This window comes from Rhinopithecus bieti, unplaced genomic scaffold, assembly GCF_001698545.2.
Source record: "Rhinopithecus bieti isolate Rb0 unplaced genomic scaffold, ASM169854v2 scaffold_23868, whole genome shotgun sequence".
NCBI lineage: Eukaryota > Metazoa > Chordata > Mammalia > Primates > Cercopithecidae > Rhinopithecus > Rhinopithecus bieti.
Window position 1 is genome coordinate 406,649 of NW_016811202.1, and position 23,322 is coordinate 429,970.

Below are 23,322 nucleotides of genomic sequence, written 5' to 3' on the forward strand. Positions count from 1 at the left end.
GGTGACAGACGAGACCACATCTCAAAAAAAGAAAAAAAATACAAACCCCAAATCCAACAACATAAAGAAATCGTTGTTCCTACTTTATAAATCAGAAAGCTGAGGCACTGAGAGCTCGCCAGACTGCTGAGTGAGGAGCTGGAATTCAGTCTCCAATCCGAAAACAAAGCCCATGCTTTTGCCTCTCACAGCACTGCCTCAGGGGGCTTTTAAGGAAAATACTCCCACCGCAGGAAGAGCTGGAAAGCCTGAGCCAGAGCTCCTTGGGCAGGGTCAGGTGCAGAGGGTAGCTGGTACTGGAGCCCCCCTGGGCTGCCTCTCTCTTGGCAGGCAGGGCAAGGGGCTTCCAGAAATTAGGAAGTGCTGGGCCTGAGAGCAGCCAGTTGCTCATGGATCATTCCCTGGTCAGTGGCTGCCCTGGCCGGATTCCCTGGCTACGTCTCATGGAGCAGCCTCTTGGGCCATGCCCGCCGGTCTGTAGAAAATAAAAATGGAGGCTGGGTGCGGTGGCTTATGCTTGTAATCCCAGCACTTTGGGAGGCCGAGGTGGGCAGGTCACCTTAGGTCAGGAATTTGAGACCAGCCTGGCCAACATGGAGAAACCATGTCTCTACTAAAAATATAAAAATTAGCTGGGGATGGTGGTGGGCCCCTGTAATCCCAGCTACTTGGGAGGCTGAGGCAGGAGAATCGCTTGAACCCAGGAGGTGGAGGTTGCAGAGAGCCGAGATTGCACCACTGTACTCAATGCACTCCAGACTCGAGCCTGGGCAAAAGTGCGAGACTGTGTCAGAAAAGAAAAGAAGAGGGGAGGGGACGAGAGCGGAGGAGAGGGGAGGGGACGAAGTTTTTACTCCACTTGCGTTTTTGTTCCACTTGAGCATTTGCTTGCTGTGTGCCTTTGACAAGTCACAGTCCCTCTCTGAACCTTCATTCCTCACCCATACAATGGAATGACAACTCCTCGCTCCTTGGGCGGCATGAGGATCAGATATAAGACTGTATGAGTCAAGTGCCTTGCGGGGCCTGGCCCACTGCTCCCCACTGGCCCCTCACTTTGTGCTCCCCACATGGGATTTGGGTGTTTGCCCCATGCCTGCACTCCCACCCCACTTAATCCTCCTGGGCCCCTGTGGACTGGCAGGGGTGGGCACTCAGGCTGCTGGTGCTGGAGAAGGAAGGGAACGGAGCTTTTGCTGCTTAGGGAGGGGCGCAGCGGGCAGAAGGAAGGCAGTGCCCTGGGTCTGGAGCTCTGACCTCTTCCCACAGGTTCTTCATCAGCAAACCTTTAGCAGAGGAGCACTCTCCAGCCAGGAAGGGGAGAGGGATCCCAGGCAGGACCATGGGGTGAGGGGCAAGCAGGGAGCAGATGGGCCATATGGGGCCCCGAGTCTGTGGTGGGAGGCAGGTGACTCTCCATGCTCACAGTCACACAGCAAGTCTGTGTCTGTTGTCTGTGTCTGCCATGTCCTCTGCCATGGGGGGCATCTGCATGCTTCTCAGCCCCTCACGCTGTCTCCTCACCGTCTTTGCAGGACATTTGCGAGGACCCCCGCCTCTTTGTGGATGGCATCAGCTCCCACGACCTGCACCAGGGCCAGGTGGGCAACTGCTGGTTTGTGGCAGCCTGCTCGTCACTTGCCTCTCGGGAGTCGCTGTGGCAAAAGGTGAGGCCTGGGGCAGGGTGGGGCAGGGTGCTGGGGAGTGTGAACGCAGCCTGCAGCTCTCACTGCCAGACAGGTGGAACCTGAACGTGGCAGATGAGACTTTCAAAAGCCTGTGCCAGGGATGGGGTGGGGGACCCCAGTTCTGGCCGAGCGTCAGAATTGCCATCCCTCACCCTCCAGCTGGGCAGGCACTGGGAATCTGTGGGGCTCCCAAGGTCATTCTGATATGTTCTCCCCGCCCTCGCTGTTGGGAACACTTGGCGGATTAACACACACCTGTGAAATGTGGAAGCTGTGTGCCTCACATTTAGTGTGCAGTGGACACCACTGGTGGGGCTCAGGAGACCCCTGACAGACACAGACCTGCTGCGTGACTTGGCTGGTCGCTGTCCTCCTCTGGGCCTGACTTTCCCCAGTTGTTGAGCAAGGGTGGGTTGGCGGTCCCCAGCTTCACGACTCCCGGTTCCAAGCGAGGGCTTGGCAGTGAGCCTTAGCACTTGGTAGCTTTGGAGCTGGCCTCAGGTTACTCATCAGTAAAATCAGGACAATCTGAGTGGCTGTCTCTTGGGGAGTGGTGAGGGTGGGACCAGATGCTGCACTCAACGAGCCTTGTGTGGTGTGGTGCTTGGCCAAAGGTGGCTGTGCCTACCAGCATTATGATAATTAATATCATAGAACATACAGGTAAGGTACTCCTGTGCAAGACTGAGTTTTTCCTCATCCTGAGGTATCCCTTGGCCATCAGAGGGAGCGCACCGTGCCTTTGGGCGAGGCTGAGACTCTGATAGCTGTCTTGCTCTTGAGTCTGCAGAACGGGGGGTGTGACCTCTCAAAGCCACTCCAGGGTGGGCATCCCTGGGGCCTAGCCCCAATGGTCCTGCAGGGTAAGAGCAGCTGCCTGCTGTAGGGCCCCTGGGGCCTTGGCAGAGGCCACAGTTGCAGCGTGTGGATGTGGATATTCATGGGGCACCTGAGCCAGGACGACTTCCAAGAACCATGCGTTGGCTCATTTTACTTTTACACCTGAAGGCCCACAGAGGGCTGGAGCCTGGTTCTGTGCTCTGGGTGTCGGGCTGGTCCTCACTCTCCAGCTTCCAGGCTCCCACCCCCTTCTCTGAGCCCAGAACAAGGTCCCCCTGCCTTAGAGCCCACCCCGTGCTAGATGAGGGCTCAGTCAGGGGCTGAAGGGGCACATGGGCATCCTGTAGGGCTGTCCCCACCTCCCACCTTGCCCTGTAATTGCCTGTTTTATCTTTCACCTCCCCCATGAGGTGAGCTCCCCATGAGCAGAATTGGCCCAACGTATATGTCCCTGCTGAGGCCACCAGGGACGTGGAGTAGAGAAGGCTCAGGAGAGTTTTGGGAGCAGAGCTCCTTTCCAAATTGTTGGATTCAGCTACCACCCAGTAGCCCCATGGTCGGCCTTGCTGTCCCAGACCTCCCAGGGCTTTGTGGTGCTGGGCCTCACTCCACTGGGTCCTCTCCTGGGGAGGCCATCTGTCTGGCCATTTGTAGGTGGAAGCCTGTGTATTCTGCCCTGGGCTTGGCCCCAAGCGGTTCCTGGTGCAGCTCTGCCTCTCACCAGTGAAGAGCGGGCCCAGGACTGCAGGTAGGAGGCCCGTGTTTATCTGTGGGCCAAAGGTTCCTATTGCAGGGAGTTGGGGCACCTGGCCTGGCTGGTCTGGGAGGCTGCCAGGGCCAAGAGGCTGATCTATAGCAGCTTGGATCCCAGGGAGCCCAGGGTGGTTCTGGGTGCTCCTGGCTAATTGCGCTTTGCCTCCTGTGCTGCTGTGGTGCTAGCCCATGGATCCCAGAAGGAGGCTCAGGGCCCTGCGGAGCTCATTACTGTACCTTCCCTCCCTCGTCCCTGCTGACTAGGCTCTGTTTGTTGTCACCCCTCACTTTCTGGGCCTGTTGCCCTGCAGGGCCTCCTTGTTTTCTCTATGGAAGGGCAGTGGGGGTGCTGCGCAGCCTGAGCTGCACCCCTGCCCTCCCCACCTCACACTTGGGAATTCTGAGCCTCAGACACACTGAGCATCACACCCTCGACACATATGCCCCCAACACCCCCCCCCCCACAGGAAGCCACCCTTACTCCTCACAGGATTCGAAGCCAGCCTGACCTGGATTTGATGCTGGCTGGGTCCGCTGCTAGCTGTTTTTGTCCTCAGTGTAAATTGACCTTTCCAGCGCCCAGGGTTGTGGAGGATTAAAGGGGCCAGAGGAAGGCAAACCCTTGCCTTTCACACTCTGCACTTGTTAAATTCCCTCCCCTGCCCCCTTCCAGATGCCCCACCGGCTTCTCTGTTCTGCCAGACATCTCTTAGCCTCTGCCCTGATCCTACGGGATCCCTGATGGGGGCATTTTAGCTTCCCCGACTTGATGGTACATTCCCTAAGGGCAGGGCAGTGGACTTCAGGTGACCAGGTTTTAGGAACTTGAAATCAGGATTGCAACAGTTTGGTTGAACATTTGCCATGGTCCTGGCCTGGCCTAAGCCAAGGTCGGCTGTGAGCTCACCTCTCTGGAGCCTGGGGCAGCCCCAGGCACAGGGGCAGACCTGACGCCTGCTCTGAGCCACGGGGCCAGGCCTGGGCCCGGGGGGGGTCAGGCAGCTCCTGGCCAAAAATAAGCATGGAAGTGACCAGAGTCCCAGTCGAATGCCTGGTTGTCTCTAGGAGAGAGTGCTGGGGTGAGCAACCCTGGGTGGGGCCTGGGAGAGGCCAGTGAGGGCATTTAAAAATGCCTCCCACTCTGTCCCTGACCTGGTTGTATTAGCAGTTCCTGCTCTTTAGTTACCAAGCAGTTCCCTTAGCACACACGGATGGAGCACCAGCTGTGCCCTGACAACCATAGTAGATCCTGGGGATGGAAGGCTTGAAAAAGTACAAGGATGTACAAAGTCACGTAAGGTTTTAATTTGTCAGGCACAATCAGTGTTAAGGGTTTTCTGTGTTTCCTTCTAGTCCTTTTTTCCACTTGGTGTTAAAGAGGATTTTGCTTGTTTTGGTTTTTTTTGAGTTGGAGTTTTGCTCTTGTTGCTCAGGCTGGAGTGCAGTGGTGTGATCATGGCTCACCGCGACCTCTGCCTCCCTGGTTCAAGCAATTCTCCTGCCTCAGCCTCCCGAGTAGCTGGGATTACAGGTGCCCACCACCATACCCGGCTAATTTTTGTATTTTAAGTAGAGAGGGGGTTTCACCATGTTTGCCAGGCTGGTCTCAAACTCTTGACCTCAGGTGATCCACCCGCCTCAGCCTCCCAAAGTGCTAGGATTACAGGTGTGAGCCACCGTGCCCAGCCTTTTGTTTTTTCGTATACATTTTTGCAGTTACATCTGCAAGTTTAGAGCTTGCTTTTTTCCTCTGTATTCATTGCTACATCCAGCCTTGGGTGGGTCCTCCCAAGGTGTCTGATGGCTGCCCAGAGGTCTGTGGACTTCAGTGGCCCCAGCCCCCAACCGCAGCCTCCTGCATCCTGCCTGCTCCCTTGCCCACAAGCCTCAGTCCACCCCCTCTGCCTGCTCCCCTCCCTCTTCCATCCCTTTCTCCCCAGGCCTTCCCTTGACTCCCACCGCTCCTCCCTCCTGCCCAATCTGTAAGACTCAAGCTCCCGTCACAACCGTCCTCTACCTTCAGCCTCCTGAAGCTCGGTGCCACTCTGCTCAGGCCCTCCCCAGGGGTCTTGTGCCCCTAAATCCTCATCAGTAGAAGCTGATCACACCCCTCTCACCCCCATCACTCAGGATCCAGAAATAGGGGATCCTCCTTCCCCAGTGCTGCTTCCAGACCATGGCGTCCCCATACAAGCACTTGGCTTCTTCACTGGGCTCCCAACCTCAGCCCACTGTGTTGCTGTCCCCACCAGCCAGCTGCCCTGGCCAGTCACCTGGGCACAAAGGGCTTGGCTCCTCCCATTTCCCAGCCCATTCTACCCCAAGAACCGCTGTGTCCCAGGCTTTACTGTGTCCGCCCTCTCACTTTACCCTTTTACCCTTGTCTTAGTTCTCCATCTCCTCTCCATCAGCCTTCACCTTCAGCCACCTCGGTCACTTGCTGCCATGCCACAGCCTGGGCCCAGAACTGCTCTCCCTGGAAGTCTTCAGCCAAAGGCCCAGTCTCTCTGACCTCACCTTCCAGCCATCTTGCTCACTTCCAACCCTGACACTCACCTGCCGCTACTCTTCATTTTGGCCCTGGCCAGTACCTGTGTACTGTCTCCCCACCTGTCCACCTTCCTCTTGGCCTTGGGCTTGGGCCCCATGGTCCATCACATCACCTGTCCCTTGTCAGTGTCATTCATTCATCCGTTCATTCATTCATTTCGTTCATCTGTTCATTCATTCATTCATCTGTTCATTCATTCGTTCATTCATCTGTTCATTCATTCATCCGTTCATTCATTCGTTCATTCATCTGTTCATTCATTCATCTGTTCATTCATTCGTTCATTCATCTGTTCATTCATTCGTCCGTTCATTCATTCATCCATCCGTTCATTCATTCATCTGTTCATTCATTCGTTCTTTCATTCATTCATCCATTCATTCGTTCGTTCTTTTGTTCATCCATTCATTCATTCGTTCATTCATTCATCCATCCATTCATTCATTCATTTGTTTGTTCATCCGTTAGTTCAACAAGCATTTCTGAGGCCTTCTGTGTGGCAGGCCCTGTTCTGGGTGCTGGCCTAGAGTGATGACAAGACACACTTCCTACACTCTCAGGACAGGTGTGTCACAGGCAAAAACTGAGCAATTCAACAAATAAAAAGCAGAATGTGGTGCTGGAAAGGATAGAAACAGCTCCCCTATATGGAGGAAAGGGAAGCCTCCCATGGTAGTTCCTTAGCCAAGTTGTTCCCCTCTCCCCTGCCCCTCCAGCTACAAAGCAAAAGGTTCTGTGAGGATCAGGCAGTTGGACGTCTAGCTGTATGGTTCTCTCAAATACCCTTGGGGGAATTGCTGCCAATGACCTGCAGAGCTGACCCAGGGCTTGCAGTGTGGTTTTAACAGGACCAGGTATTCTGTCTGCCTTGGTGCCCCTCTGCTGTTCAGGTAGCCCAGGATCCCACTGATTGATTAGCCACCGTCTCACAATTGACCGTGCTTCTGGTCTAGACCCTTCAGATTGTTTTCTGTTGTTACACCTTGGCCTTGACTCTGTCCTCTTTTCTGTGTGTGGCATGTTGTGGCGACGGCCACTCTCCAACTCCCATCCCCACCCTCTCCGCAACTCCAGCTCCACTCACACATTCCAGTTCTTTCTTTTCCCCAGTATAAAGGCTGAGCTCCTGGTTCCGCCCTGGGCCCTGGGGATATAAACATTTGCCAGATTCTTCCTCTGCCGCAAGTCTCCTGCGGGAAACTGAGGATTAATTCAGGTGGAGTAAGTGGTGGGATTTGGGTAGAAGTGAAGCCTGGTCCTGTGGTGGCCATGGTGCGGGGCTGTGGCACAGCCAGCCGCCAGTGTCACCCGGGTCAGTAATGCTCAAGGCGCAGTCCCTGGCCCAGCAGCATGTCGCCTGGGAGGTGGTTAGGAATGCAGATTCTCAGGCCCACAGAGCCCTGATAAATCAGGAGTTCTGGGAGGGGGTCCAGCAATCTGTGTGTTAAGTCCTGAGGGTGAGTCTGATGCTCACTCAAGTCTTGAGAGCCATGGGTCTGGGTGAGATGTGGTAGCTGGGCTGAGATCCTGGCAGGGGACTGGAGGGGAAGGGTCCCAGGGTGTTTGGGAAGCAGAATCGACAGACTTTGGTGATTGGGTGTAGAAGAGTGAGGGGGAGGTGGGTGTCAGGGGTGACTCCAAGGTTTGGCTTAGGTGACTACAGATCTCCAGTCACTGAGCCCTCTCTGGTCCTGGCTTCTCCACCTGGTCCTGCGGGTCTTTCACCTTCTCCTGTGTACCTCCAGTGAGGATTGCTCCCCACCGCCCTCCCCATCACTGCACTTACGAAGTGCTCGCATCTTCACAAACAAGCCAGCGCCCAGCCCGGCCCTAGTAGTCAGGGCGGTTGCCACAGCAATTGACATCAGCGACCTGGTCCCCAAGGAGCCTGCCACCCTCCGCCTGCCTGCAGGGCCTGCATTATCGCTTCTGTGGGGACTGGAGTGGAGGCAGATGGGGACTCCCACCCCTCACACACACCCCATTTTGAGAACTGGGTGGGGCTGGGAAGGGCCAGTGACAAAGGGAGGGGAAAAGGGAAGGGCAGAAGGTAGGCGGGGCATCCCTTTGGTGGCCTCTTCTCTCCACGGCCCCAGGCTCCAGCCCACTTGGGTCCTTGGTGTTGGTGGCAGCAGCACTTGGGCCATGGCGGAGGACAGGCCGCAGCAGCCGCAACTGGACATGCCGCTGGTCCTGGACCATGACCTGACCAGGCAGATGCGGCTACGCGTGGAGAGCCTGAAGCAGCGCGGGGAGAAGCGCCAGGATGGGGAGAAGCTGCTGCGGCCAGTGGAGTCCGTGTACCGCCTCGACTTCACCCAGCAGCAGCGGCTACAGTTCGAGCGCTGGCATGTCGTGCTGGACAAGCCAGGCAAGGTCACCATCACAGGCACCTCGCAGAATTGGACGCCTGACCTCACCAACCTCATGACACGCCAACTGCTGGACCCCATTGCCATCTTCTGGCGCAAGGAGGACTCGGATGCCATGGATTGGAACGAGGCCGACGCCCTGGAGTTTGGGGAGCGCCTGTCGGACCTGGCCAAGATCCGCAAGGTTATGTACTTCCTCATCACCTTTGGTGAGGGTGTGGAACCCACTAACCTCAAGGCCTCCGTGGTTTTTAACCAGCTCTGATGGCAGCTGCCAACTGCTGCCCTCCTCTCGCCCACCTGTGCTCTGCCCTGCCCCTGCCACCTTCCCCCCTATATTTTTGGGGCCATTCTTCTCACTGTTCAGCCTGTCTTCGGCTTGCCCAGAAGCCCCCTGAGTCCCACGCCCTTCTCCTCTGCTTCTCCCTGGTGCCAGCACTCCGGCTCACAGGAGGGAGATTCCAAGGCTCCATAGCCTACAAGCTGGACTGGCCGCCACATTGATCTAGACAGTAGAGGCCTACTCGGGGCCAGTGTGCATGGACAGGGAGGCCGGGGCCATCTGCCTTCTCTCTGCTTCATTGCGGGAGAGAGAGACTGAGAAAGACCAAGAGAGACACAGAGACGAAGATTGAAAAACCCAGCATCCGCTTCCTCCAGAGTCAGGGAGACGGAGGTGATGGAGCAGTCTCCACGGGGAGTCCAGCAAGCCAGCACTCACTGCTCCCCGGCCTCGGTGCCCTTTGCCAGAGTCTGTGTCTGGGCTGCTGGTCCCACAGCACCTTGGCAGCCCTCAGGATGTGGGGCAGGGTTGCTGCAGGGGCGGATTTGGGCAGTGGAGAGTGGCTGGCGCCCTGGAGGCTGTGGAGGCCCAGCTGTGGCTCTTCTGGACCTGACTTCAGGGTGGAGGAGTGAAGGGGGAGGTTACACAGAGATCTGTCTCTACGTACACATATCCATGAGAGAGAGCATGCTGTATTCATATGGATGTATTCAAGAGGTCTATTCTTGCCCTAGGAACAAGTGCAATTTTGGATTATCTGTTCATCATTGCTGCTGGTTCAAGGATGGCTCTTAACAGGGGCCTGGTCCTGATGACCTTGGCCTGGGGGCTTCCTGAGCTAGGAGACTGCAGTTCAGACAGTGAAACAGGGAGCGGATTAGTAAAGGGGGTTCCCTTTGCCTTGGGGGAAGTTGGAGCTGGAGAGAGTGGATTCTCCAGGGCCTCAAGTATCCCCTGCTGGGGAGTCAGGCTCATTTGAGCTTGCAGGTCAGGGAAGGCAAGTGCTTCATCCTGAGATAGCATCTGTTGGCATTTATTGGGCTTCTTCAGTGCAGCTGAGGGGCGCAGGGTGAAGGCGTGGTGGGCAGTTACGATGGCTGATGGTCCTAAGTGGGCTGCAGGCGGTAGTGGTGTGACGGCAGAATGCTAACCTCTGAGGTCATTGGGTGCAACTCACTCACCAAACAGATGGGGAAACTGAGGCACAATTTTCATCGGATTCAGTTCTGGCTCCGAGCCTCATTCCCCTTCACATTGCACAGTCCCAAAGAGCCCCCCTTTTAGGGGAGTGCCTGACCTGCACCTAACATCAGCCGAGTACAGCTAAGCCACTGTCCCCAGCACCCTGACTTAAGGCCAGTCTTGTGTTTTGTCCTCAGCCAGTCAGAGATGCATCCAAGACATTTCCCCTCATGAAGCAGAGCTGTCAAGGAACTTGCGGCTCTAGAACAGATGCACTGAGGGCCAGAGAGTCAGGGCCGTCCCCCAAGGTTGGGGCTGCCGGGAGGGTGAGCCCCACCCCGGAGGTGTGCAGGCTGGGGCAGCATGCTGCAGCTGAGATTCTGCGGGTTGGAGAGTGAGAGAGTGGCTGTGGGCTGAGCACTGGTCCATTCTGACTCAGCTCTGGGGCCCGTTCTGGGACAGGCTTGAAGAAGTCCTGGCTGTCGCCTGCCCTGCCGAGCACGCAGGGAGGCCAGGCCCATGCACAGTGGCCCTGCCCTTCTGCCTCTTTGCTTGAGCTCTCCCTGCAGCTCTGGGGACCCTCTTAGTCCTGACTGCCTATCTCCCCAGCCAATCTGTCCCGGGGCCTAAGTGCCTCTGCTGTGCCCGCTGCAGGTCCCCAATAAAGCCTGTGCCCTGGCCTTGGTGGTGCGCACTCTCTCGCCATCAGCCCCCATCTCCTTCACAAGCCCTCACAGCCTCGAGCACCTGCTCCCTGGCCATTTCCCACACTCCCCCAGCCCCTGCCAGCTTCCAAGGAGGAGGCCTGGAATAATCAGGGGCTTCACTGAATCTCCTGAGGCCGGCCAGGAGCCTCCAGCCCTGACTGTTTCTCTGGTAGCCCCAGAGCTGCCTCCATGTGGGGTGTGCAGAGAGCTGTGCTGAGGGAGGTGCCGTCTGGGCACTGCTGAGGGTTTGGGTAGGAAGGCACCAAACCAGGTACAATCTCGAGTCTCCCTGCCTTGCAGGGCCACTGGGCAGGGTGTGGACGGAAGGGCAGAGTTATGAGGGGTGGGGTGAGATCAGGCCTGTCCCTGGGTTTAGTCTGGCCTCTGTCATGGATGAGCTGTGTGTTCTCAGGCAGCTGCCAACCCCCTCCCAGCCTCAGACCTTCCAGAGTGAACAGCTTGGTTCTGTGAAGGCCCTTTCAGCCCCACCCTCTGGGAATTGTCAAACTGCCGGGCTAGACTGACATGGGCAAGATGTAACCCCAAGGCCACGTGACTTTAGTGCCCCACTTGATCCTTCCTCACAGCTCTGTTCCCTCATCACCACTCTCAAACTCACTCATTTTTGGACAGAGACAACTGAGGCCCAGAGGAGGAGGCCTGCCCAGGTCACAGAGGGCATGAAGGGGCTGGAAGCAGGTGTGGGCGGGCCAGGCTCTGGGCCTGTGGACCTTTGGCCCCATGACACTGGCCCCTGGGATGAATTGGGGAGATGGGCCCCACCCACCTGAGAACCCAGGCTCGGACTGGGCTGCCTTCATTTTCTGGAGACCAAGTCAAGCCCTGCCTTGGGGCCCTCACCGGTGGTTTTGTTTCGGAATGAGCCCTGCTTCAAAATCCAACCCCACCACTCTCCTGGGTCTCACAGCCCCTTTCATGCCCACCTCGGAGTAGCTGCTGCCCCCTGGTTTCCCTTTCACACACCCCTCACAGCATGCGCAGAACCCTTCCCCAGCCCCACACCCAAACCCCCGCCCGTCTCTCAGGGTCTCTGCTTCCCTGACATCCCTTCCCCAAACTGGCCTTCCAGCCACTCCTAGAGGTGCCTGAGACAGAGGAATCCAGCCTCAGGACAGCAGTAGAGGCCTGGCTGTATCCCCAGAGTGCAGGAATGGCAAATAACCCATTTTCCCTGGAAACCACGAGAAACCACAGGGAAAGAGACCTGCCTTTCCCTGAGCTCTGTGCCCAGAGGCAGCGAGTGCGGTGAGCGACCTAGCCCACCCCACCCTGCCAACTGGATGGCCCTGGGCAACCTCTGAGCTTGTTCCTCATCTGTGAGTTGGGGCCAGCAATGGCACCTCCCTTGAGGCTGTTGTGAGGGTGAAATGGGCAAATGTCCAGAAAGTGCCTGAGCTTCCTGGAGCCCGCACATGGTCACCTTCCCTCCCTGAGTTTGCCCATGGTTACTGCCCCATCACCATAGACACAGGGTCTCCCCTCTCAGTTATCCCAGGGGTGGGGGTACAGGAGAACCTGTGGAGAGCTGAAGTAAGTTGCCTGAGGCATCACAGGCCAGTGCCGATGGCAGCAGGCGCGGGGTGGAGGCGTGGGCAGGAACCTGGCCTGGCTCTGTGGTCTGAGAGAGCGGCCATGGGGGAGTGTGTCCTCCTCCGTCACCATCGCCACCTCAGAGCGGCCCAGCAGAGACCATTAGCCTTCACATGATTGCTGGGGAGCCGGAGGCCCAGGGGAAGGGGGGCTGCTCTAAAGCTGGGGATCCCTGCCCTGTCTCAGCCGCCCCATGAACAGGACCTGCCGTGGCCACTCTGGTGCATCGACACCCTGGTCTCTGGTAAGGAGCAGTAGGGCTCTGCTCTCCTGAGAAGGCAGGGGGTGTCCACCACACACACGCACCCACTTCAACACGTGTGCACACCTGCACACACGTCCACACACCTGCACACATGCACACACCTCCACGCGCGCGCACACCCCCCACCACATGCACGCACACACCCCCACACGTGCACACACCTCCACATGCGCGCACACCTCCACACGGGCACACACACGCACAGGGACTTCCACACATGCGCACACACCTCCACACACGTGCGCACACGCACCTTCGCGTGCACGCGCACCTCCACACACCTCCACACACGCACACACACACGCACACACCTCCACACGGGCGCACACACCTCCACACACACATGCGCACACACCTCCACACGCACACACACACACAGCTCCACACGTGCGCGCACACACACCTCCGCACACACGTGCACCTCCACACACACCTCCACACACACACAAAGACCTCCACACGGGCGCACACACCTCCACACACACGCACACACACGCAGACTTCCACACATGTGCACACACCTCCACACACGTGCACACACCTCCACACACGCACACACACCTCCACACACGCACACACATTTCCACGCACGCACACACTTGCAGGCACGTCCTGAGCAGCTTCCCTCCCTGGGCTCCTGACCCCCGTCTTCTCTCTGTCGCACAGCTGGGCAGAGTCCTGTCTGCCACTACCCTGGGAGGCTTTGAGAGCAGCCACTTCGGTCTAGGTGGGAGTCTCTAGGGACAATCCAGGAGCCAGGGATGCTGTGGTGCACCCATGGGTGGGACCCTGAGGTTTCTGGGCCCATTCTGCAGTGGGTGGCCATTGGTGATCACACCCCAGGGGGTATGAGGGAGGTGGCAGATCCCGCCAGTCCTTTGCCTCGCTGCCAGGTCAGCCCACATCAGTAAAGCCTCATAGGCACACAGCAGCTGGTGGGGAGCTTCTCCTTTCTCCTCTTGGGAAGGAGGTTGACCAGGTCATCTCAGCTCCCTCCCAGCCCTGAGGTTTTTAGACTGTTCTGTGAAGGCACACGTGTATACCAACAACAGATGACCCCTCGTGTGCACAGCTCTCTCCAGTTTATGAAAGAGCTCCAAGGCTGTCTCCTTTAGTTCTCATAACAGCCCTGGAGATTGTTTGGTAGATGAGGAGACCGAGACTCAGAGGTGGCCCAGTTGAAAATGAAGTCACTGCCATGCACTGCAGTGAGTAATGTGGTATTAAGTCGTGTGTACAGGTCACCAGCCAGTCAGGGCTGCACTGTGACCAGTCCGGCGGATTTGCCTCCCAGGAAGACTCCAGCCAGCTTTGGAGCTGGGCCAGGCCCTGTGCTGGGTGCTGGAGATCTGAGAATGAGTCAGACTTGGCCTCTGTCCCCCAGGAGCTCCTCCCAGTGGGCAGGGAAGAGAGAACCATGCTGGGGTGCCAGGAGTAGGGGCTGTCTGACTGTTGGGGGGGGGCCCGGCAGGAGGTCCCTCAAAGCTGCTGCTCTCAGCTAGCCCCTGAGAGACAAGGGAAGGAGGCAGAGGGAGCCACTTGTGCATGGATGAGGTGGCTTCAAGTGGCATGGGTGTTTGATGGTTGTGGTAGATGGGACCTGAAGGAGGGAGTGTTTGAGGGATGAGGGTGAGAGCGTGGACTGCTGGGCCAGGTAGCTGGTGTCCGTGGTGATGGGGAATTTCTGCTGTAGACAGCGAGAGGGTAGGGAGCACAGCCTGATGGACTCCTTGCATCCATCCCTTCACTTTGACACTTGCCAGCCCATAGCTAGTCTTATTTCCTCTACACGCCCCTGCACTTTGCCCAGGCAGCATTTCATTTCATCTGTAAATATTTCCGGATGCATCTCTGAAAGATAAGGACTCAAAAAATAAAAAATAAAAAAACCATAATACTAACTTTTAAAATAATCCCTTAAGATCATTAAATATCCAGTAATTGTTCTAATTTCTCATTTGTGCTATAAATATGCACAGGTTTTACAGTTTGTTTGAGTGAGATCCAAATAGAAGTCCATCACTGCAATTGGTTGATTGCTCTTTCATCTTTTATTTTTTCCTAGTAATTTATCTATCAAAGAAACGGGGCCGTTTGTCCTGTGGGGTTTCCCATGGTGTGGGTTTTGTTGACTGTGTCTTCGTGATGGTGTTTAACATGTTCTCTGTCCCCTGCATTTCCTGTAACCTGGGACTTAGCTCTAGAAGCTTGATACGGTTTAGGAACAATTTTTTTCTTTTTTTGTCACGGCTGCATCATGGAAGATGTTGTGTATTTCATTCAGGGGGCACATCATGGCTGGTTCTCTTTCTTTTTTGTGTTGTTAGAAACCATCAGTGACCACCGCCTAAATTCATTCATTTTCTTCAGTGGTCATAAAATGCTGGTGGTCTAATATCATCATTCCTTTCTCATTTATGAGCTAGAAATCTTTTCCAGTTCAAGACTTCCCTCCATCTACTATTTGGTTACCATCTGGTATAGTTTGTCTACAGAGACAGGATAAATTTCCTGTAATTTTCCAGTTTCAATAAAAAAATGACTTGATTCCCTACCCTCCTCTGATAGTGACTAATTGTTTTTGTAAGTATCATTCTGATCTCATGAATTTGAACGTACTTGATGTGTTTTAATCCATTGCTGTTTTTGCCCTTATTGACGCTCAAATTAGACCATCTTTGGCCAGCAGGAACCTCTTCAGGATGGTTCCTGAATCTTTTGACATGGCCCCAGGAGTCTGTGCTGGCTTTCTTGATTTCCAGCATGGCGTGGGAGGGTTTTTGGTTTTTGGTTTGGAGCACACCTGTCTGGACAGTCTCCCTCCTGCTCAGCATCCTGGCTGACAGCAGAGCAGTTGAGGGTGAGAAGGCTGGCTTGGGGCCCATCCCGTGCCAAGTGCAGAGTGGTGAAGCAGGAGGGGAAATGGAGGCCCTCGGGGATCCCAGACTCTGGATCTCCAGGCCCTGGAGCCTCATTAGCAGCTTCTTGAGCCACAGAGGGCTCAGAGAGCCAAGCCTCGAGTTTGACTAATGATCCTCCCGAGGTCCCAGCAGCTTGTGAGGGCTGCCCTTCCTCCCAGGCATGCAGTCCAGAGCATTCAGAACAGGGCAGAAGCAGAAGGAGGGGGTGAAGGCAGTGGGCCAGGCCCGTGTTCTCAGCTTAGGACTCCCTGTCACTCTGTGCTTGGGCAGATCTTGCTTCTTTCTGGACGTCAGCCTTCCCATTTGTGCGGTGGGAATGGTAACCCTCACCCTGTATGGAACCGCTCTTTTTCTTTTGAGACAGAGTCTTGCTCTGTTGCCCAGCTCACTGCAACCTCTGCCTCCCGGGTTCAAGTGATTCTCATGACTCAGCCTCCTGAGTGGCTGGGATTACAGGCTCACACCACCATGCCCAGCTAATTTTTGTATTCTTTTTTAGTAGAGACAGAGTTTTACCACGTTGGCCAGGCTGGTATTGAACTGGCCTCAAGTGATCCACCTGCCTTGGCCTCCCATGAGACCTATTTTTGATACAGCTCTCTGTCCAGAAAGCAAAGTGGGGAGAGTGCCAGGAGTCAGGGCGTTTTTACTTAGAAAGGGCACAGAGTTGACAGAAAAGTCGGAGTGAGGAGGTGGGGGAAAGGAACAGCCAGTGTTGAGCCCTTGCTGGGTTCCAGACAGTGGCCAGGTTGGGAAGTCCTGGGTTTGAACCCTGCCTCCTTCACTTGTGCCTGAGGCCAGCCTTCTGCCAGCACCTTCCAGTAGTATCGCCTCAAAAGCCTGTCGTGAGGCTCAGGGGTGCTAGTGTGAGCAGCCTGGCCTTGTGCCTGGGACCCAGCAGGGCTCCATTAGGGCAGTAGTACCTCTCACTGCAGTTAGCATTTTCATTTTCTTGGTCTCACATGTCCCATTAGGGAGCATTTCCCTTTGCCAACATCCCTGTTGATGGTAAAAGATGTGCAAACAAAAGTGTCCTTAATGAGCGTGCAGTGGGGAGCAGCTTTTGGCTGAAGTCTGTACACTCAGGTGAGTGCCAGCCTCCTGGTGTACCTCTGATTCCTCCGCCTGGGTGACCCCCATACCTGGAGTGGTTTTCTTCTAGAAGGAGCTGCTTATGATCCCGATGGGGCTCAGCTCCACTTGGTCCCATGCCCAGCAGGGTCAGGGGTCATGCACCCTGACTTGACAGGGTGAGGGGTTTACCCTTCTCTGCCCAGATTGTGGCTGTTGTCCTCATCTGCTTGGGGAATGCCCTGTGGCAGCTGTGCAGATGCTGCTGAGTAGGGTCTGGCACTCCCTTCTCACATAGCCCTGCCTGCACCCTGTGTAGCCTCAGCACTTTGCCTGGGTGCCTCCCTCTCTCACCAGACTGGGAGCCTCTTGAGGGGAGGGGCCATGTGATTCACCTGGTTGTCAGTGTCCAGCCTGGGGCTGGGTGCAGAGTGGTCCGCAGTGCCAAGGAGCTCATTTTTCAGAGGCAGACAGATCTGGGTTTGAATCCTGGCTTCAAACCAAGGTTGGTCTGCCTCCAAAGCATGTGTGTATTTTCTAGCTATGTGACCCTGGACGAGTTACATGCCCTGTCTGGGCCAGAGTATTGTCATCTGTGAAGTAGAACTGGATAATAGTCATCTACTCAGAGGTTATCGTGATAATTAAATGGAGATAATTCGTGGTAGTCACAGGCATTTCCCAGATGCTTCATAAGTAATAAATCAGTGTCTCAGTGTCCCCCATCAATGTCTCTGAATTCATTCATTCAGTCAGTGCATGTTTACTAAACATACTCTCTGGGCCAGGCCCTGAGCTAGGTGCTGGGTGCATAGCAGTGACCGAGACCTATATGGCCCTGCCCCCAGAGAACTGACATTCCAGTGATAACATCAGACACTGAGCTCAAAGTCACACAGTTACTTAATTATAACTTAGTAAAGGTAAGTATCTCAGATGAGAGCTGCCAAGGGCCATGAGACTGAGATAGGGGTCCTGGCCTAATCTGAAAAGTCAGGGAGGGCTTCCTGGAGGAAGAGGATGGACACTAAAGGACAAATGGAAGTCTACCGGGTAAAGAGGAGGAGGAAGAATCCGGAGCAGTGAGCAGGGATGGGGGCTGCCGTGGGGGAGGCAGAGAAATGAGGCTGGGGGAGTGCATTGTGAGTTTGGGTCTTATTTTCTAGGGAAGTGACAGGACTGGGTTAGTCTGTGTGGGGCGAGAGTAGATGTAACTGCGGACACTGTTACAGTGTCCCTGGGCGGGGAGATGGGGAATTGGGCCAGGGTAGTGCCAGTTGGATGGAGAGGAGGAGATGGATGTCAGGAGGATGGAGGTGCTCAGATTGGCTTGATCTGATGGAGGGAGGGAAAGCGAAGTAGCCAGTGGGGCTGCAGCAAGGGGGACTGCCAGCATTGGGGTGGGCTGGATGGGTGGGTGGTGGTGCTGGTCACTAGGCAGCAGCTGGTGGTAGATGTAGACAGAAGTCTCGGGGAAGGTTGCAGGGAGGCATGAGAAAGGGAAGCTCACACACTCTGAGAACAACACAGCTGGAAGGAGGCCCAGGGAGCCTCCAAGCCCCGCGGAGATGGGAACCTGAGCCTGGAGATGGGGAGGATTCACCTGGGTCTCATGCAGGCTTGTGGCAGAGTCAGAACCTGAACCCAGTATTCCTTTCCGTTCTGATTCACTGGAAGTTCGCACCCCCGTTTCCTCAGGAAGCCAGCCATCGCCTCACTGTGTCCCCCCATCCTATCCCCCACTCCCCCCACCCAGGTCATCCCAGACTGGAAAGAGCAGGAATGGGACCCTGAAAAGCCCAACGCCTACGCGGGCATCTTCCACTTCCACTTCTGGCGCTTCGGGGAATGGGTGGACGTGGTCATCGATGACCGGCTGCCCACAGTCAACAACCAGCTCATCTACTGCCACTCCAGCTCCCGCAATGAGTTCTGGTGTGCCCTGGTGGAGAAGGCCTATGCCAAGTAGGTGCCAGCAGCAGGCAGGCAGGTGGGAGGCCCAGGCGGGGGTGGCACTGGATAGGCTCCTCATGGTGTTTCCTTAGCCAGGGCTTTAGGCACAGAGAGGCGAGGGGCTGGTGCAGGCACGCGGTAGGCCCAACCGCCAGGCCTGCGGGTATAGTCAGCTGAGCCTGCGCTGGGTGGGTTGGAGGCCTGGGCCCTGTAAGGAGAGGAATGTTGGTTACTCCCATTTTAGAGCGAGAAGACTGAGGCCCAGGCAACATCTTGTAGGTAGCTGGGGGCAGAGGCAGCACTCACATTTAGGACCGTTCCTCGAAGGTTCATGCTGCCACGCCCTGCCTGGGGCCTTGGTTGGGGAAGTGGTAACTGAGCTGGGGCCTGGTTGTGCAGGGTGGGCTGCTTGCCTGCCTTCCCCGCTTGCTGGGCCTCCCTCTTGTCCACTGTCCACCTCTGCCTGGCTGACTGTCCATTCTGTCTTTGCTGACCCCTCCTTCTGCTCCGTGCCTTCTGCTTCTGTGTCCCCAGTGCCTAGCACAGAGCCCAGCATAGAAGGGGCACAAGCGAAGTTTTGCTGAGCAGTGGGGAGCCCTGGGGAAGAGTGGCCTGCCCAGGCCGTTGCGGGGCAGGGATAGGTCTAGGCCAGGAGGGAGGAGGGGCATTGGGGTCAGAGGCCAGCCTCGCCGGCTCTAGGGGAACCACTCCCTGGTTCCTCCTACTAGGCCCATTTGTCAATCTTGCTGGAAAAATATGTGTGTAGGGGCAGGGGCAAGGAGGGAGAGAGACAGAGAACAAGAGAAAGGGGGAGAGAGGAAAAGAAAGACAACTCCCAACATCAAAAACCCAAGAAAACACATTGGCAGCTTCCACTTTCAATCCTAAGAAAGGAAAGCCAGCCCCCTGGTGGCCACTGAGTCTCCACCACCTGGATACAGGCCTGTCTTCCCCACTCCAGAGGAGCCGACCCAGGGGCCTTGGTTGTCTATTGTTTTTTTGAAGAACAGTTTCATTGTGGTAAAGTATACAAAACATAATGCTTCTCATTTTAACCATGTGGAAACATACAATTCAGTGGCATTCATTATGATCACAGTGCCATGCGCCATCACCACTACCTATCCCCAGAACCTTCTCATCATTCCAGCAGGAGCTCTATACCCATTAAACAGTGACTCCTTTCCCACCCCGACCATTGTTGGCACTTTTGAAAAGAGTTGCTTTTTTTTTTTTTTGGACAGCTGATTTTTCAAAATTGAGCCACTAAGGCTTAGGGGAATTTAAGCCTTGTATGTTGGCTTCAGTGTTAAGAACTGGGTTTTAGTGTTAGCTCCGCCATGGCCTGCTGTGTGACTGCAACAGGTTGTCTGACCGCTCTGAGTTTCAAAAACCTCCCTCATAGAGGTGAAGGATGCAGCCTGGCTGGGGAGCATGAGCTGGGAAGTCTTTCCACATTGCTTCCCAGGCTGGCAGGCTGCTACCAGGCCCTGGATGGAGGCAACACAGCAGACGCACTGGTGGACTTCACGGGTGGTGTTTCTGAGCCCATCGACCTGACCGAGGGTGACTTTGCCAGTGATGAGACTAAGAGGAACCAGCTCTTTGAGCGCATGTTAAAAGTGCACAGCCGGGGCGGCCTCATCAGTGCCTCCATCAAGGTGAGAACACAGCAGGCCCCAGAGGCAGCCCCTCCCCTTCACCCTCACTGACTGAGAAGGGAGACAACTGTGACATCCCACACTCAGGTCAGTTCCTATGTATCCAGACCCTCAGCCTTGTGGGGGAGGGGAGAAGTTGGAAGGTGCAACCCCCTGCCCAGACCCTCTAGGCTATGAAAAGCCTTTCCCACACTGTCCAATCAAAACTTCTTTCTGATCCTCTTGAGTTATGAACGTCTGTGCACCTGAGGGTGGTCCTGATTTCATTAATTGCTCATGTTTTGGATGAGAAAGCTGAGGCCCAGGGAAAACAAAGCTCGAATCCAAGTTTAGCAGACCCTGTGGTGTGCTGGTAAACTGCCTCTGTTGCTAAGTAAAAAGCCCTGATTTGTAGCATTTGCTAATTACTGTGGTGTAAATACTCCCACCATGGCTGATTTCCAGCTACCCACGTTTAAACAACAGCTATTAACAATATTCCTGGCCACGTGCGGTGGCTCATGCCTATAATCCCAGCACTTTGGGAGGCCAAGTTGGGCGGATTACCTGAGATTTGAGAGTTTGAGTTTGAGTTTGAGACCAGCCTGGCCAACATGGAGAAACCCCGTCTCTACTAAAAATACAAAATTAGCCGGGCGTGGTGGTGCATGCCTGTAATCCCAGCTACTCGGGAGGCTGAGGCTGGAGAATCGCTTGAACCCGGGAGGAAGAGGTAGTGGTGAGCTGAGATTGTACCATTGCACTCCAGCCTAGGCAACAAGAGCGAAACTCCATCTCAAAAACAAAAAACAAAGCAATGTTCCTGAATACTTAACAGTTCCTGGAATATTTAACAACAGCCGAGCCAGTGCACATTTGCACCAGCATTCCCCTGGGCTGACCCACTGTGGGTACCTTCCTTTACTGAGACTGCTGCCCGTGGGAGTGTTAAAGGTCTGTGAACACAGCACTGCCCCATGACTGCAATTCCCGTCCCATCCTGTAGGTCCCCTGCGGCTTCCTGGCCCTCCAGCACCCGAGTCCCTGGTCTGGGTTCCAGTGTGGCCCTGCCTCTCTCAGCAACTGTGTCCTTCCACAGGCAGTGACAGCAGCTGACATGGAGGCCCGCCTGGCGTGCGGCCTGGTAAAGGGCCATGCGTATGCCGTCACTGATGTGCGCAAGGTGCGCCTGGGCCACGGCCTACTGGCCTTCTTCAAGTCAGAGAAGTTGGACATGATCCGCCTACGCAACCCCTGGGGCGAGCGGGAGTGGAACGGGCCCTGGAGTGACACGTGAGGCCTGGGGATGGGGGTGCAGGCACAGGGCATGAGGGCTTGGACAAGGACGGGTGGGCTTCTTGGAGGAGGTGACACCAGGGCTGGGCCTTGAAGGATCTGGGGGAGGATGACACTAGGAACGAATTACTTTGGAGTGGGTGTATGGGGTGATGGATTGAGCACAAGAAAGACCTGGGGCTGGAGGTGAGCTGATCCGTAGCGGGTGTACAGACCAGCTTGGTGAGTGGGTGAGGGAGGGAACAGGGAGGGAGGCCACAGCCCTGAGCAAATGGGGGACCCCTCTGTGCTTTGCTCATGGCCCTGGTGAAGCCAGGATGGGAGTGGAGCCCAAGTGCTAAGTGAAGGAGCCTTCTTCACTGGGGGTCACGCCCCCCTCCTCCCAGCCTGCAGCTTTGCTTCCAGACCTCCCAGCATGGTGGCAGCTCACAGTCCCTTGAGGGAGGAGGCAGGCAGGGCTTCCTGGAGAGGGGCTGGGCATGGCCCCAGTGCCCCTGGCCACACTGTGCCGCTGGAGGCCTGGTGCAAGACTGCCCCTCGGGCCTCCTCGCCTTTGCCGGAGAGATCCTGGTGGGCCTGCCTCTTAGACAGCTCCCTTTCTCCTCCCCGGCCCTCACACCCCAGCTCGGAGGAGTGGCAGAAAGTGAGCAAGAGTGAGCGGGAGAAGATGGGTGTGACAGTGCAGGACGACGGTGAGTTCTGGTGAGTGTGTGTGCCCTGGGCGTCCGCGGCTGAGGGGGAGCTTCCCACGGGCCTGGCGGGGAGCACCAGGTGGGGAGTCAGGAGCCAGGCCTCTCCTGCATGCCTCATCATCAACTTGCTGTGTGGCCATGGACAAGTCACACCGTCTCAGAGCCTGTTTCCTCCTCTGTAAAATTACTTGGGCAATACCAGGCCCTTTGATCCCCACAGTCCCCTCTGCCAAACTGAGGGGTCCTGGAGCCGCTGTGGCACCCAGACCGAGACCTTGGCATGCAGGTCGGGGAGTCGTCTAAGAGGTGGGCCCACCAGGATCTCCCTAGCAAGGGTAAGGAGGTATGAAGCGCAGTCCAGCACCAGCGGTGTGGTGTGGCGAGGGGCACTAGGTCTATGCCCAGTCCCTCTCCAGGAAGCCCTGCCTGCAGCCTGCCTCCAGGGGCCCTCTGGCAGCCTGATTTCTGAGATTAGGTAGCAGAGGCTCCCAGAGGAGCTAGCTCCTAAGCTGAGACTTGAGGTATAGAGTAGCCCTTGGTGGGCAAGGAAGGAGACGTGGCACAGAGGTGAGAGAACACAGCTGGGTTTGAGAGGGGAGCTAAGCAGGTACATGGGTGAGCTGGGAAGATGACAGCAGCTCAGCTTAAAGAGCCCAGTAATTGGCTGGGTACAGTGGCTCATGTCTATAAATCCCAGCACTTTGGGGGGTCGAGGTAGAAGGATTGCTTGAGGCCAGGAGTTTGAGACCAGCCTGGGCAGCATAGTGGGACCCCATCTCTACAAAAATGAAAAATTAGCTGGGTGTGATGATGTACCCGTGTAGACCCAGCTATTCGGGAGGCTGAGGTGGGAGGATTGCTTGAACCCAGGAGGTTGAAGTTGTAGTGAGCCATGATCGCACCACTGCACTCCATCCTGAGCAAAAGAGCAAGACCCTGTTTCAAAACAAAAGAAAACTCCAGTAGTAATAAGGGTTCATCCTGCATTCATCCAGCCTGCATGAGTCCTGAATGTGGGCCAGGCTCAGTGTCACCCCTCAGCAGAACCTGATACGGAAACTCAGCCCCTTCCTGGAGGGGTACAGGCATCCTGTGTGTGCTGGATTCTTTCGGGGCCCCCAGGCAGACCGGGGGCAGATGGCAGTGGTCCTGGCACCCAATGAGGAGCCCTTCTGCAGGTGTCAGGTCAGCTGCTGCAGAAGGCCACCCAGGCCACTTTGCCAGTCTTGCTCAGGGGTCAGCAGATAAAAACACAGCAGAACTACTTGTCTTTAGAAAGAGTTTCTTCTGAAGGCCTTTCTCTTACATGTTCACAGTTAATTCACTACCCCCTGCCCCCACCAGCCCGCTGGAGGCGTTCACAGTGTGCAGTGACCATAGCAACACCCTGGCCACTGCAGCACGCTCACCATGGGGTTCCCACCATCCACTTAAGCCTCACAACAGCCATGGAAGATCGTGGATGCAGATGTGCTTTATAAACTGTAGAGGGCAGCA

General features: G+C 55.9%; 1 protein-coding gene across 1 annotated transcript in view; it reads left to right on the forward strand.

Moving 5' to 3' along the window:
• Positions 1–23,322, forward strand: part of CAPN5 (calpain 5) — a 57,188-nt gene that overhangs the window by 25,386 nt on the left and 8,480 nt on the right. The window contains 5 exon segments of the mRNA XM_017893578.1: positions 1,536–1,667; positions 18,001–18,209; positions 19,666–19,858; positions 20,937–21,130; positions 21,758–21,835. Coding sequence (XP_017749067.1) covers positions 1,536–1,667; positions 18,001–18,209; positions 19,666–19,858; positions 20,937–21,130; positions 21,758–21,835 — 806 coding nt within the window.